The sequence below is a fragment of the Thunnus albacares genome, chromosome 12 (assembly GCF_914725855.1).
Source record: "Thunnus albacares chromosome 12, fThuAlb1.1, whole genome shotgun sequence".
Lineage (NCBI taxonomy): Eukaryota > Metazoa > Chordata > Actinopteri > Scombriformes > Scombridae > Thunnus > Thunnus albacares.
Genome location: NC_058117.1, coordinates 16,770,016 through 16,786,883, shown reverse-complemented (window position 1 = coordinate 16,786,883; position 16,868 = coordinate 16,770,016). Strand labels below are relative to the sequence as shown.

Sequence of the window (16,868 nt, the reverse complement as noted above, 5' to 3'; positions counted from 1 at the left end):
ATTGGCTATTGTTGATGACGTCATTGTCGCATGGTGTTCAGTCTGTGGCCAAATGTGTTTAAAAGTCTATTTTTGTTTTTATTAATGTGTATATCCCACTTGCTTTGTCACCCCAGAGACCATGTGTTAGCATCTTTTGTGAGTTTCTTGTGTGATATCAGATTAGTTAGTGGTAGATTTATGTCAGTGGGGCACAGACTGCAGCAGGGCATTGTGGGAATGCTGATCTAGTGGGTTGTGGAGGATTAGGATCAACAAGAGTAAGGAGCTCAGGCCTAATTTCCTTTTCATAACCTCTGGTCCTCATTCTGCATTGTGATCTACAGAATATTTGGCATATTTTATATATATTCACAAGGTTATATTAATAATATTGTCTGTACTGTTATACATCTGTATGTTTGCATGTGTGAGCACTTTTCCATAGCTCACCACAGGATGTACTTTCTGGTCACAATGCAGTGACCTGTTCGGTGCACATGACGCCTTATACATAACTAAAGAATTTCAAATCCCATGCAGTCCATAACCAGTGAACCGTCACTTTTCTCCCAGCAGCACACAGAGAAGGAAACTCAAGGTTAGTTGGTTCAAACTCAGCAGGTCTTGCACCCATCGCCCTGTTCTCCACTCATTGGCTTTGTCATTCCAGCTGCGATAGTGTCTGTGAACAGAGAGCATTATTCATGTCCTCAGAAGGGGGCAAGTCCTAATTGAAATTCCGGTCTTTTCCACTGGAATGAAGCGGGGCTGCCGACACCCACTGTATTATGTTGGCCCTGTCACCTTGAAAGGCCCATCTGGAGACTGTTCACATTCCTGGGCAGTAGAAAAGACTAATTAGGGAAAAAAAAGTGACATGTAACAAAAAGGAATGAATGAAGCCGGACAAATGATTGGGGCAGTAGGAGAATAGCAGCATTACAGTAGTGTTCACTTTCTGTGGTTTGATGTGAACCCGTCCTCACACTGCAGTAACTAAAGGGCTTGACTGTCTGTGGTCGCTGGCTGCCAGTGTGGTGTGCATGCTAATGACCGAGTGAATGAATCAGTGCCATTCTGATAGAGGAGAAATGAGCACAAGGAACCTCTTTCTAGTTAGTTCACTCTCACAGCAGGCTACTGTCTTGGTCTGTCTACTGTCTCTGAACAACAACTGTAGACAATGATTCATCGCTTTTATTTAATGTCACAATATTATACATTTACTGTAGCTCCAAAGTGAACTACACATGTTTATGACACTGATTTAATCTATCAGTTATTTTTTTTTGATTAATTTTAATTGGTAAAATGTCAAAAAATTGTGAAAAATTCCTTTTACATTTCTGTGCTGAGCCCCAAAGTGACATCTTCAAAATTCCTAGAAGCTGGAACCAGTAAATGTTTGGCATAAGTGACGTAAAAGTTTAATTGATTATCAAAATTATAAGGAATGAATTTAATCTCAATCAACAAATTATTTCAGCAGGATTGACACACATTTTTTTTTTTTTAACTGGGGTGGCACTGGCTCCACTGGTTTAGTTTTTAAAAAGTGTAAACCCAGATGTTTCGCTGTGGTAAAAATTACTGTAAAAATTACAGTAAAAATACAGTAGTAGTCATAATGTATGATGGCTTGGGAATAACGTCTGTGTCGCATCAGAACGTAAAACTGGCTTCATGAGGATGACATCACCCTCGCAATCCATTTTGTGGTCTGTCTGCCTCACATAATCAGAGGTGAATGCTTCTGTCAGTGCAAGAAAAAATCAGATCTAATGTTCTGTTTACATAAATTCAACTGGTGAGGGTAGAAAATCTGGAAAAAGTATCATTTGCTTTGATGTCATACAGCACACGCCCATTTTGTGTCTTTGTCCTTTGCAGAAAACTTAATAACATTCTTGCCCTTCTTCTTTTTTCTCTCTGCCAGGGATCGAGCTGTGCCTGCCAGGGTGGCGTTTTTCCATGACCATGGTGGCCAGTTTTGTGGTGTTGGGAGGTCAGCTGCTGATGCCAGGTGTGGCATACCTCTGTCGCGACTGGCAGGTACTCCAGGCTGTCATCATCTGCCCTCTGCTGCTTATGCTGTCATACATCTGGTAAGGAAAAAGACCCAAGCATTTGCCGCACTTTGGCGCAAACTCTGCTTATATTTCCGTTATTTTGTTTGTGTTTCTTTAGTTTGAATTCTACATGAGACTCTTCTACTGTTGCAATCTGTGATGCCATTTCCATTGGAATTCTGTGTTTTAGATTGTAAACGTCCAGCATTTGTATAGTCCAAATAAAACCTTGTTAAGTCAAGAGATGTACAGTGTTCTTCAATGATAAAATTGGAAACAGTACATGTTCCAGCACTGAATTCCCAGCAGAATTAAATGTAAAGTCTTTTCATTAACTTATTTCTAGTGACCTCTATTGTGACTTCAGTTTCTTTTGCTAAAGCTCAAGCAGTAAACATATGTGTGTTCATTTATTTTACCATGGCACAGAGGGCTTTAAAAAACTCCTGATGTGTACAAAGTCAGCAGAAGAAAATCCAAGAAAATAGATTTTATCGAGTGTCAAAGACCTTGGCATGCTTCCATGGTGTGCCCAAAGAACAAAGGGGGTTTTCCCTCAGAAATAGTACTTTAAAGCACTAATGTGATCACATATCAATATCGGTGATATAGTGCACTTCAATCAGTGTGGGACACAGAGAGTGGAACCGATCGAAGGGGATTTCCACAGCAGGAGGATGATACAGTGCAGAGGTCAGGCAGACAGCAGTGTAGTTACTGTTACAATGGTGAATGGATGTGTGAGAGGAGGAAAATGTGGAAGCTTCTTTTTTAAAGGTTGACTTGTCCTCACATCTGATGATGAAAGGGACTTCACATGCAAAGATATGTCCCTCACCACTGAGTGGTTAGGTGGCTAAGATGTGTGAGGTGCCTGGAGCATGTTTGTCATCTGCTTTGATGCAATCATGGCCTTGTTGGCTGAAAAAAAAATCCCACAGAGGACATAAAATAGGTTGTGATCTTTCTCTCTTATATAACTGGGCATTGGATAGTGAAGCTGTCTTACACATTTTGGCAACCCCCTCTTTCTGGTATTTCAAACATGTTATAGTGCTGTCCACATAGCATATGATACTGAGATATGAAAATACATCGGCCGACCTTCACAAGAGGATTTGGGGAAAAGTATGGACCCCTTGGTGACTTTTCTTGATTAAGCTAGACAGCATTTATGGGCACAAACTGAATTCATCACCGATAAAATGGCTGACTCTGCAAATTCACCAATACAGCTGATTGGGCTGAACAGTTCAACACTGCAGATGATCTAAGTTTGCTGATTTAGAGAAACAATTTAAAACAAAACCAGTGCTGCAAACCTGCACTTTTACTTGCATAGACATCTGTTTCACAGAAATCCAACCAACTGAGGGATGTTGGCATTGTTTTAGTCAGCTATCTTCAGATTAACATATCTCTGCAAGCAGATGCCTGACCACTCAGAGGAATGTGTGTGCAACAAAACTAAATACCAGATAATGGAAGGTAGCAAATAAAAGCAATGATAGGAAAACAACTGCAATCATGTGTATTTGTTGTTCCGTCAGACTTCAGGTTTAAGCTAATTTGAATACCTGTAAATGGTGTGTGAGGGTTTGTGTGTGTGAAGATGCAATGGACTGATTTCCCGTTAAGGATGTTAACCACGATGAAAGTAATATATGTAATAAAGCAATTTATTATCTACATTGGCATTCCAGTACAGTTTTCTTTATGCATTTAATACTGTTAACCCTGCTTAAATGAGATCTCAATAAGCCTTTTTAAAAGGAGGATTCATTTCATTTTGACTCATTTTTCATGTCTTATTAACAAGGACATCCCCCGTCTATTTTGACAGGGTCTTCCCTGAGTCACTGCGTTGGCTGTTGGCCACTCAGCAGTACTGCCGCTCCAAGTGGATCATGGGACACATAGCAAAGAAAAACCGGGTGAACATGGAGCTTGATACAGATAACATCCTCACAGGTAAGGAATATACTGACACTAATTAAAGAAATAAGCACTAAATAGGCTACATTTTACATTTTGATATGGGATGTATATGTTACTGTATTTGTTTTTCACTAAAATAGCCATTGTGTCATTATTTGTTTGCCGCAGTGCTATCTTCTGAGCTTATTTTTCTTTTTTTTTTCCAAGCACAGGATGTGTTGTAGTATCCCCAGCTGTGCTTTTCCTAAATAAGGCAGATTGACAAGGTTATATCCATTGACTGTCTGGTTACCATAGTAACAGACCACTCAAACGGTAGCAGTGGGTGTTGAACGTTGCATTATGACACTTTAGGACTTCATTAATTTCATTACAGCTCGGGTGGGTGGATATGAGCTGACATGATGGTGTACAGACGGCAGATGGACGTGGGTTAGGCACTTTGACCCCGGGTTAACTGTTAGTGTCTGTATTCGGAAGACCTGCTAGTAGAGGAGGCAAAGAGCAGAGTGGATTGTGTTGTCAAAATGTCATAGCAGATTGTGTTTGTATTAAGCTTTAACAGTGCTGTTTACCTTGGTATATATCTTCCATTTTTGGCCTGCTATTGCTTACTGTAGTTATCAATACATTTGGAAAAATGGTGCTTCTTCTGGGAAAAAAGGCTTAAAGAGGAACCACTCAGTGTGAAATTGACTGCACTTCTTTAGAACTCTGAGACTACATGCTGATGCAGCATTTAGAAAAGTACATTGTAACAGACATGAGCTTATCTTCTCTTGTTTTTACAGTAACTGGCTGTTACCAACCCTTACAGTAATATCTCCTACTTTCTCATTTACTGCTGCTATAGCAGACTAGTTGAGAAACATGTCCAAGCATTTAGACACAGCAGATCCATGTATAAATACTGATAAGAAATTGATACTGATTGTAAAGTGAGCCGAAAGATGTGCATAGATCTTGGCTGTGATAGTCTTACTCAGAGGTTTGTAGCCTTGCCAGAGGATCACTGGAAAGCCTGAGTGATACTGCCAGAGATAACCTTGAGGCGAGGGTGTGGAATGCTGTCACATGCCTGAGTCAACATGCACATACAGTTGACCGCAAAGCAGTGTTCCTGTGGCAACCCGCCGTCTGATACCAAAACATCCTCCGTGTGCCAGGTCGTGTAACACCAGTGGCTCAGGGGTGTTGCCCTCTCAGAGCGTTGTCATACCTGTCTCACAAAGCAGCAGGAGATCGGTCGTGTGGGAAGAAATGTTCTCATTAAAAATACATGCGCAATATCTGGTTGCGATAAATCAGGGGTGTCCTTGTTTGACTTTTTGGAGAACACGTAGTGCTGTCAAAGTTTCCTTTGAAAGTCAATTTGACAAGATTATATCGACTGGTGCCTGATTTTAATATTAGCAGGTTGATGTCAGTATATCACGATTATATTGGTGTTGTGTATATGTTTGGAGTACATAGGCTATTTTAGTTTTTTCACTCTTATTTTTCTGAAAGGTTTAAAATATTTTTGTTGTATTTTACTTATCGAATATATTTTTGTATTTGTGTATATGAAGGCAGATACGAAAACAGAAATTGCAGGACAGCACATAAATATTTTATATGCTTGATTTTTACGTGTTTTGACTCATATTTTTCTTTCTTTCTCTATATTTTTTAAAGTTTGAAATATTTTTGTCGTATTTTACTTAGAATTATAATGTGAGATTATTTCATTTCCAGTGAAGTTGATTTATCAGAATCTACTATTAAATTACTTTTACTGTAAGGTTTATTGTTCAGGTGTAAATATCCTTCCTCAGTACACATCTTTGTCACAATGATCTGTGATAATTAGAGATAATTGACAATTTGCAGGATAATTAGCAAAAGATGGGTGATTTTGTGTTAGTTTTAGTGTAAAAAATGAATATTGGTATATTGGCATCAAAATTTTATTATTTCATTATCTATTTTAGATATTTGTGTGTAATGTTTTATAGACTTTTCCCCCCACGTAAAGATACAAGAGTACAATAACCAAGAAGCAACACTAATGCATTTACACTATGAACAGTGACCATGAGAGTCTTAAGGTGATTAAAAACTGCTGAACTTTAGACTATTCAAAATGGCTTTCCTTTGCAATACTACACTTCAAGTTATGACATAACTTGAAATAACTCTTACTCTCAAATATTGTTATCCGCCTCAAAAGTCACATATTAACTTGGCTTGCTTGTTTCCAGAACTGCAGAGAGCTCTTCAAAAGAAACCCAAAAAGACATGCATTGTGAAAATGGTCGGGACAAGGAACCTGTGGAAGAATATTGTTGTGCTGTGTGTCAACTCGTAAGTATTTGTCATATGCGTATTGCTGCTTAGAAAGTAATTTGGACATCTATGTGATTGAGGTGCTAATATGTGTGGGAGCATCTGAACCAGAGAAGAGAGGAAAAAAAAGCAAATGTGTGCGAGTGCTTGTAGATGTGTGTGTGTGTAGGGCGAGGCCATGCCAGTCAGACATGCCATATTTTGCTGTCAAGATGCCATTATTGACCTGGCGGCTCGATACAGCATTCATCAGTGGCCCTCTCTGCTTTTTGTCCAAACAGTCTACCTTTCCATATTTGTGCCTCTCTGCCTTTTCATCTCCAGTGAGATCTCTCCTCTTCTCTCCATCTGAGACCTCAGCTTTATCTAGGCAGATGCAGCTTTAGCTCTGCTTCAGTGCATGGTGTCCCTGACTCCCTGAGTCACCATAAATTTTACATGAGCTGTATCCTTATGAAACATTAGACAAGCAGGAGAAAGGGTGTGAGTGTTTGCTTGCCTTTTTTGTGTATGCTTGTGGGGTGTGTGTGCTTGTGTGTCAATAGGTCTGTATTTACATTTGTGCAGTTTTTTTCAAGATGAGAGAAAACATAATAAACTGTGCCTCTTCCTCTCCCATCTCCTCCCAACTTCTTCATCTTTTAGACATGAGTGTATATATCTGTTCTTGTATATCGTTTCACTTTATATATACCATTTTATCCCTTTGTTCCCACAACCTTCCTCTAACATCTTCTGTCTAGCATCCCCTAATCTAGCCATTGTATTCTGACATACCTCTATTTTACCTTCTACCTCACCACTTTGCATTGTGTATGTTCTTTATCCAGGCTAACAGGTTATGGGATCCACCACTGTTTCGCCCGCAGCATGATGGACCCCGAAGCCCAGGAAACCACCATGTTCCACAACTTCTATGCAGACTATTACACCATGGCAGGCATCGCTGTGGCATCCTGCCTGGCGCTGTGCCCGGCGGTGGGCCTGATGGGACGACGGGGTGGTCTTCTCATGTTCATGATCATCACTGCTCTGGCATCACTGTTGCAGCTGGGCCTGCTCAACTGTGAGTACTTCATCAAGAACACACATCCACTTACAAGTGAAATTCTACTCTTTCTTGAGGCAGGTCTTGTCTAGTTATGTCTACGCCTATGTCTAGTTTACTGGCTTCGGATATCCTGGATTCTGTGTCAGTACTCTGTGTCAAAGAAACTCTGGGGGCACAAAATTCTCTCAAAATTAGGCCTTAAAAATGAAGAATCAAAGCATAAGTCTGGTGTTAATCTGTATTTTATTATTGTCAAAACTATTAAAAAACAGAACGGTGGCACACAGTTGCATTTGGTGATATGTCCCTTCAGTACAGTAAACACGGACATTGTAGTCAATAACCTGAGTGCCACAAATACTCACTAGTGTACGAAATGGGTATTAATCTGCGGCTGAAAATAGTCCCAAACAAATACACTATTTAGTACTTTTGCTAAAAACTGCAGTGCCAGTTTTAGGAAACTACTTAAGCCTATTTCAAAAATGAAACTATGTATTTTTTTTTAACCTCTTTAAAAAGATTTACATCTTCAGTATCAACGATTGAGCTTGGGGAAGAGTGCCAGGATAGAGAAGTTGGCAAGTATTTAAAGACAAACTAATGTATTGTTGCTTTTGGTCTTTTTATGGGATTTGTTGACAACAATAAATATATGCACGACAGCTTTATCCATAAATCTGTAAATTGACGATTGAAATAACTTAAACTTAAATTAACTGAATACACAATATGTGGAAAAGGTTTTGCAGACAGGATTTTTTGAATCATAGTCAGAGAGAAACCTTCATCATAGAGGAGATGACTGGCCAATATTGAAATACAGTCTAATCTAATTATGATAATATAATTATATTGTCTTGTACAAGTTTGTTTTTAAAACAAATCTGTCCAAATGAATGACTCAGATAGAGTTATGGTTAGGCAAATTGGATTTTAAAAGAGTTTTGTCTGATGTAATGCATAACAGTGGGACAGTTAATCGCATCAAAGATCAATGAGATTCTTTTATATATGACTTGTGTGTGAATATATTTATTGTATTACAATATATGTCAATATTGGAAAAAAGTATTTATATCATGATACTGATTTCAGCCATCTTTCTCCCTCCTATCCAGTGTTTCATATGGAGGAAATATCAGCCAAATGTGGCAGTTTAAACTCATTTAATAGTAACACAAACTGACAGTCCTTACATTTGAGACATCTCAATCATTTCTAGTCTAAATTCTGTCTCCAGCACACATGCTATCGATGCTAATGCTCAGCGTGTTGAGTGTACTACGTGAGAGCTTCATTACCTTTAGTTGTTTTTAATGGAGTAGTCGAACATGATTACAAACTGCTGTTGTCGTCAATGTGTACCAAAAAGTGCTCCGAATGATCAAAACGGTACACAAGTCCGTTTATTGAGTTACAAATGAGCCTGACTTAATGTTTAACCAGAGTCAACACATCAAGGTTATGCTCATGATTCATGTTCCCCTTTGAAGTTGTTTGTGTTGTAACTGTGTGTTGACAAGCTTTCCCCGACGTGTGTGCGTGTTTTTGTTTTTAATGTTTGACCCCTGGATTTAATTTATTGTCTGACTGAATGTGAAAATGTAACCTTTTTGTGTTTCTCACTGATACACATCTTATCTCTTTTATTCTCCTCTAGTGCTGGGGAAATACAGTGGCCATCTGAATATAGGTAGGATCATCTGCTTATTTGTACTCCTCTCAAGTCTTGTACTTGCAGTGTTTTGGTTGTGTAGATAAACTTTGAATCAATCAATAATTGATTACTCTTTGTCAGGTGGATCATATTTTTATCAGCTCCACATTCAAGTGTGAATGGAACGACTCCTACCACATCACTTAGGTTGCTGCGCTATCTTGATGGGCTTTTAGATATGTGCTGCATATCTTGCAGTATTTCACTAGGGCTATACAAGCCCTGCATAGACTCATAATGAAGTCCTAGATGAAATTAAGGCTAGCATTTCACTTATTTATCCCCTTTGTGTGGAAGAGGGTGAGCCTCTTTGTTACGGAGCGGTGAATCTCCCAACCAGCCTTCCTCTACTGTTCTCCTCTGTTTATCAATCTCTTTATTCTCTCCCCGCTAATCCCCCAGTGGGAAGCAGGAACTGATCATAGAGCAGTTCCCTCTGATCCTCTTTATGCTTTCTTCACCATGTCTTATTCATAAAAACAAACAAACCATCTTTGGTGTGAATGGGCTTTCTGTGTACCGGCCTAATCCTTGGTGATTCATCAAAATAAACAGTGCCGGAAAACAGTTTAATTTGACCAGAGTTTATTGGCACTTTATATTAATGTTTTCGCAGTGTGCAGTTTGAAATTAGTGACGATACACTCTGAAATGCCATGAAAGATCCAGTTTAAGAAACCCTAACATCTCTTGTGGTTGAGGAGATACATAATAATTTTAATTTTACAAGCAATTGAATACTTCAAATTGAAATATTCGACTTTGGAATCCATCTTTCTGGCTTTATGCGGTAAATTAAAGATATACTGAAACAAAAAGAGGCCATAGTAATTTGAATTTTTATAAACAACTGTATATCTAATTGTGAAATGTAACCACTACTGAATACTTAATGTTGAAATTCAAATATCACTGAATTTATAGCATTGTTGAAATATCTAGTATCTATCTGTTTCATTTCCCCATCTTTGGAATTTCCAGAAGCCACTCTTAAATTCTACAACCTCACAAACTTGATATCAGCGTTTCTTAAGAGTTCACACATTCAGCTTCAAAAATCTCCATGTAAGTTGCTCAAATTCATTTAATTGAATTCTGATGTCAAAATTCAAGTCAGGCTGTAAATCAGATTGGTTACATTTAGGCACCAAAATTTGAGATAAAAAAAAGTCAAACTTGAATATCTGGGCTACCGAGGATAGTTAATCGAGCCTGAAGGAACTGATCAGACCTCTGCTCTGTAAGGTTACGCCCTGTCAGTCACATGATTCAAGGCAGAAAGAGTCAGATGAGTGACTGGAAACCTTAAACAGTAGAGAATGGAAGATAGGAAATGAAACCATATATATTCAAACAGATTTAAAAAATATTTGAATGCTTATACATTCAGTGATATTTAAATTGCAATATTAAGTATTCAGTTGTTGTTAAATTCCACAATTAGGTAACAGTTGCTGATAAAAATTTTTTAATTATTATGGCCTGTTTTTGCTTCCATATATCCTTAATTTACACCCTTTGAAATCATTATCAGAAGGTATTCTCTTCTCCCAGCACACCAATGTCACTTTCCTAATAATTCAAAATATGCTGTGCTTCTTGGAAAAAAACAGCACCCTTTGCACATTTTTTTTCTCCCAACCCTTATTTACATGTACAGAACTGTTGAGCTTTTACTGATTACACAGGTTACTGAGTGCAAATTGCCACATGTGTGTGTCTCCTGTTTTGTCTGCAGAAAACTCAGGTACACTAAATAAGAACTTCTCCATCGCCTTTTCCATCATCGGCATGTTCTCCTCCCACGCAGTCAGCAACCTGAGCATCTTTTTCTGTGCTGAGATCACACCCACTGTGATCAGGTAAGCTCACTGAAACACTGGGACTGTACCAACAGAGCGCTTCGAGGAGGAGGAGGAGTAGGAGGAAATGTGGAAAAATAAGATTTACTCCTCGAAGGAGTAAAACAGCTGTTTTTCTAATGCATAACACATGCTTTGCCATTGGGTGAATAGTCTCTGATGTGTTTGTGTTCGCTCTTGTAGTTTGAATGTATCTTAAATTATAAATGTCAGCCATCAGGTTGCAAGAAATGCATATGGTGTAAACAATGCTGATCTTTTCTTTTTCTACCTGTTTTATTATCCTGATCACTCTGATAATTCAGTCAGTACAGAGGTTTAAGATATAAGGTTTGCTTTGACCACATTATATGTTCCTACAGATGGATTAGCTGTTCCACCTCTTGTTAAAAGAGAGTATGAAATTATTGAACTGCTGGAAACAACAGACTCTTACAGTTCAGTGTCAAATGTAATCCACATCTTGTACAAATTAGCCACCCCCCTCTGAGAATATATGACACAGCACTGGATGTTCATTATCTGGGGTTATGTAAGGGGTGTTGTTCTGCTTAAAGTGCTGTAAGGGCGCTCTCTGGTGGATAACATAGGCAATGATAGGAGAGGAATGGGACTGCATGTAAACGAAGGGATGTTTGGTGGTACTGCAGCACTCTCTGCTGCTGTCTGATAAAATGGCAGTGATACGTCAACAGAAGCATACATGACAAAAATGAGAGTTTCCCCTTTCTAAATGATTTAGGTGGCAGTTACAATACAACATATACATCTATACATAAACATTATTTTATTGTAGTGAATTTAATCTTTCCTTTGGGTAGTTTATGAGGATTTTAGGTGTAGGGGATAATCCCCAAATCATGCCAGGTAATAACATTTTCCCTCTCACCATAGGGGTGGTGGTCTTGGCCTGGTCCTGGCCAGTGCTGGCTTCGGCATGCTGACTGCACCCATCATGGAGCTCCACAATCAGAAGGGCTATTTCCTTCACCACATTATCTTTGCCTGCTGCACTCTCATCTGCATCATCTGCATTCTCCTGCTGCCCGAGACGCGCTACCAGCCCCTCCCTGAGACCCTGGCTGACGGTGAAACCTACACCCGTCAACCCCTTATTCCCCCGAGGAAACCTGGAGAACAGCGCCTCTTGCTGGCCCAATCTGAGAGCAGCAGGGACTACACAAGGGTGCATGACACGCCACTCCACGAGGCAGCCGCCACAGCAGTGTCCACCATGGACTCCACCGCCTCTTCGGCTGTTGATTTGACCGCTCCATCGGTGGGGGATATGTCTGCCCCCACGTTCACGGAGATGCAGCCTGTCAAGCCTGAGCCGAAAGACCCAAATGGTCACTCAGTTTCGTCCTTATCCACGACCCCCATAGCAGCCCTGGGTAAAGACGGCATCATGCTTGCCAGTAAAGAGCACCTGCTATCTTCCACTCCTTTACACAAAGCCTCATGTGTCACAGACCCACTTTTAGGCAGTGCTGAAGAACCTCCCGCAATAGTCCTGGATTCTGTTGAGCCATTGACGGATCCTATTGTTCCTGAGATGAATGACTCTGGTCCGTCTCCTGCAAACGAATCAGCTACTCCTCTCCCATCTTCACTGGACTCTGTCCCTCAAACTGTGCCTGCCTCCTTATTGATCTGCACCACACCCATCATCGAGCCACTGCCTAGCTCCACATTAGAATCCCCGAACCCGCTGGGCAATGACATCGACAGCATCACCCCAGAATTCGACCCACCTTTGCTAGAGGCCACTCATGTCCCTTTAGCAGACTCCCTGTCTCCATCTTTGCATGACAGTCTCCCTCCATCACCTGCTCCCTCTCCTGTTCCTATGACAGACTGCAACATTTCCACTGACCCTCCACCTTCCATTAGTGCAAACTCTGACATTCCCATCCAGTTAGAAATAGTAGACGAATCTACATCTACTCCTTCCACTAGAGACTCACCCATACCGGCTGTAATAGACTCCCAACCACCACAATTAGACTCTACCTCTCCCTGTGTTAATGACCTTTCTCCTCCTTCCCCTACCTCTCCTAGCCCAGCCACTTTTTCCCCTTCACCCACTCCTCCCCCAACCATTGACTCAGGCCATACGCCCTCAGCGGACTCCTCCATTCCTCCTGTCATAGATACTGTCAACACCACTGCGTCGTCTCCTTCCATTCTCCCCGTCACAGACATTGTGCACGCCCCCACTCCAGAGTCTACTGCTCTGACTGTCACAGACATTGTTCAGCCCACACAGGATTCACCTGCTTCCATTGTTGTAGATTCAATACCGACTTCCGTGACGGATTCAGGCCCTACAGAAGCAGTTCCCCCCTCTGTAATGGACTGCACCGTCTCCTCCCCCATAGACTCTGGTGTCCTTTCCATCAGGGACAGTGCCAGCACAGAAAACAACACCATCAACGGAGTGGCGTCATCGTGATCCAGTGTTGCAGGCAGGAGGAAGCTTTCCGGTTGCAACAGGAAACAGCCCACGCCACATGAATAATCAGAGGGGAGAGGAGGGGGGGGACACACAAACTGTCCTGCTCAGACTTCAGGCACTTAATGAAGACTGTCCCCACCTGGAGTTGAGTAGACATATCTTACAGAGCTGCTGTATGTTTCTTAATGCCCCCCCTTCCTACATTTAGCCAATAAATGACACCACACAAGTGAGAGAGTGCCAGAGGCTGGTTTGTGACAATGTGACAATATCTTCTGCTCTTTTTTTGAATGTCACTGGAAATCACCAGCCTATAAACTACTTTGATGTAAATGAATGGGAAATCACTGTCTGTCATTTTAAAGAGACTTAAAACTTACCCACAATCACTGAGATGTGTCACCAGGGCTGGTGAGAAATGCAATGATGCTAAAAAAACAAACAAAAAAAAAAATCAAATCACTGGTACTTCTGCTCAAATGAAATGTCCATCTAACATATTTGTATAGAAATATCGCCTTACCTTTATGGACAAAAAACATCTGAATGTTACATAGTATTTTTTGCCATTACAGAGGTTAACAATCATAATTGGAGGGATTTTCTAAATACAGCGCCAAAAACTACTCTGACCAAAATTAAATGTCGAAATAGTGCCAAAAATCAGTATAATTACAGTATTTGCCTGTTGGGGGAAATACTGTCGAGCGCATTCCCCTGCCATAGACTGTATGTGCATAAGTGAATCAGATGAATCCAATTTCAAAGTTCAGAAATACTAAATATGACTTAAATTATTTCTCAAAGTAATAAAAGCCTGATGGCTGTATCAACATTTGATCAATTCGAATTGAGATGAGATCACCAAATTGCTTTCATCAATATGTGGTTCATTGTATGAACATCAGAGAAAAGAGTGACCCATATTTTGTCGGTCTGAAAAACTGTTTTATTTTTTCAAATGTTTGAGTCAATGAAATTTCTGGTATGCAAATGCTTTTATTTGTAAATGTGATATTGTAAGTAAATGCATAATTAGTTGTTGAGCTTGATTCAGTTTTTTTTTTTTTTTTTTTTTTTTTAAATTCAAAGTATTATTTTGAATAATCTCCCATGGCATGCCCTTACTGTACAAAGCTATACTTCATTCTTGCAGTATTCGTGACACCTCAGTGTGGTGGCACCTTATTCTTTGCAGTGGGGACAAAGCATGAAAAATAATTGTGAACGTGTCAGCAAAACAAACGAGCAACCTTATAAAAAGACGCAAATGATATTTTTTGAAATGAACCCGTGGATGACAAAATGTTTGATGTGATTGCCAACAGTCACAGCATTGCTAACCTTCAGTGTGTTTTTCTCCAAATCACTATCTGGCATTAACACTAGTTTTTGTATGTCATTTTGTTCATACAGTCACACGCACACAACTAAGTTTACCTTAAAGAAAAATGCAATACTTCACATTTTTGTGAAAATACAGGTCAAATTCTTACTTACAGATCTTGACATATTCACATTCTTAAATTGACAGACTCTGAGGTGGTACTTTTTCTTCCAAAGCCCATGTCCATCTGTGGACAGCATTATACTTGACTACGATCCGTGTGTAACTTGACAGTTGTAGTACTTCAAGCGTTGGAGGTTGTAATATTTGTCTTAGAAAGATGTATAACTGCAGATATACCACTGTTTACAAAAATCCTCATAAAAATCATGCTAAATAACAATAGTAATTACACTGTACTGTAAAACCTTAGAGCCAACTGAATGATGTCTTGTCATTTCAAATGTGATAAAAAAAAAAAAACAAAAAACCTTCTCACAGTATATATCATATTACAAGTAATTCATCCAGGGAGTATTGGTGACCTATTAACGTGTCATTCAGGAGTCAGAAGACAACTCCAGACATGACAGAAGACTTTGTCATTCTCACAACCTTGTGATACACTTGTAATGAACCTTACAAGTACTTTACTCACCAAACTTCACCTTTCTTTTAATCCAAGTCAAATGTGCACTGACAAAGGCTTACATATCTTTAGGTATCTGAATGATTGAGCAAACCTTCTTTGTGGTTGTTTTCCTGTGAATGACATCCTCAAATGCAGCTTGAATCAAAGTATGAAAGCTCTATTTTAGATTGATTCAGGGTGATCTTTTAATAGGTTATCAAGTCAGCAAACTTCCATTCATTGAAATATTCATATGAGCATTTGATGTGTTAACATATCTATGCCATGCTGCTGCGCCTCAAAGCACAATGCCCTGTAATCATGTGATGTCAGATTTGGTGGAGCTTGGCTGTCTTGACAGTAAAAGCAAAAAAAAAAAAAAAAAAAAAAAAAAAGGGAAAATGGAGTTGAAATTTAGATACAATACAGGAATAACTAGTAACTCTTGCAATAGACCCATATATGATCTACTTTGTGGAACAGGGTTGACACTGGATTTAATAAGGAATTCATGGCATCTGCAGTAGAGAGTGGCTTGACTGCAGTGGTCAGTAGCTTCACATTACTCTGATTCCTCCTTGCCTGTGAGTGTCGGTGTCTCTGTCTCAGTGTGTATATTGCTGCAGAAATTTAAACTGTGTATCGCCAAGCCCCCATGCATCACCAGTGTAAAGACAATGACACAGCACAATACAACCGATGTCTTCTCTGAGATCTGTTGCTTCCACTTTCACAACTTCCATGCAGCTATTTCATGGTGCAGATGGGAGCTATTGCATCCTTCTTAATAAGCAATTGGTTTAACTCGGTTTGGAGCAGAATTAAGGTAGAAATCAATAAAAACAATCCAAAGCAACATTAGCACCAGCGAAAGTGTAGACTAGCAGACAGCTATTGATGAAAAAGCAAAAAAAAGCAAAAAAAGAATAAAAGATTGATGAAACAGAGTACATCAGGCTGTCATTACACTAGTTATGCCTTTTGTAAATAAGTGTGAGGAAACACGCAGCGTCAATGATATGAAGGATCATAGATCATAACATGGACTAGTGAAATGTTTTGAACTAAAAAGTCTCAGAGACATGAAGTCCCCAGTGTACACATTTCAGGTTTTGCTTCTCTCAACCATGCGACTCAGAATCTCTTGAAGGGAGATTTGAATGAATGTAAAAACCATGGATTGTACCATTTATAATTTCCGATTGTTTGGTTTCATGTGTTTTAACATACATAATGCACTTGTATATAAGCCATACCTGTTGTTAAAATAAACCACTATTTATTGATCAACTGTGGATTAGCTGAGTCGTTGATTTTATCATGACATTTCATTGATTTTTTTTTTTTTTTTAAATCATATTTTAAATGGACATTCAAATATTTTCACTGTTGGCTGGCCTTACTTAAAGAAATAAACTTTTTAAGAACTAAAAATAAGAACAAACAATCATCTCTCTTTTTTCTTTTTCTCCCTCTCACACCTATTTAAGTTATCCAATAGG

General features: G+C 39.4%; 1 protein-coding gene across 1 annotated transcript in view; it reads left to right on the top strand.

Annotated features, from left to right (window-relative positions):
• The window catches only part of slc22a23 (solute carrier family 22 member 23), a 38,489-nt gene extending 21,833 nt beyond the window's left edge, over positions 1-16,656 (top strand). The window contains exons 4-10 of the mRNA XM_044368312.1: positions 1,919-2,087; positions 3,895-4,022; positions 6,233-6,335; positions 7,148-7,383; positions 9,032-9,064; positions 10,827-10,950; positions 11,845-16,656. Of these exons, the coding sequence (XP_044224247.1) occupies positions 1,919-2,087; positions 3,895-4,022; positions 6,233-6,335; positions 7,148-7,383; positions 9,032-9,064; positions 10,827-10,950; positions 11,845-13,405 (2,354 nt within the window). The 3' untranslated portion in view covers positions 13,406-16,656. The remainder of the gene's footprint in view (positions 1-1,918; positions 2,088-3,894; positions 4,023-6,232; positions 6,336-7,147; positions 7,384-9,031; positions 9,065-10,826; positions 10,951-11,844) is intronic.
• The last annotated feature ends 212 nt before the right edge of the window (positions 16,657-16,868 follow it).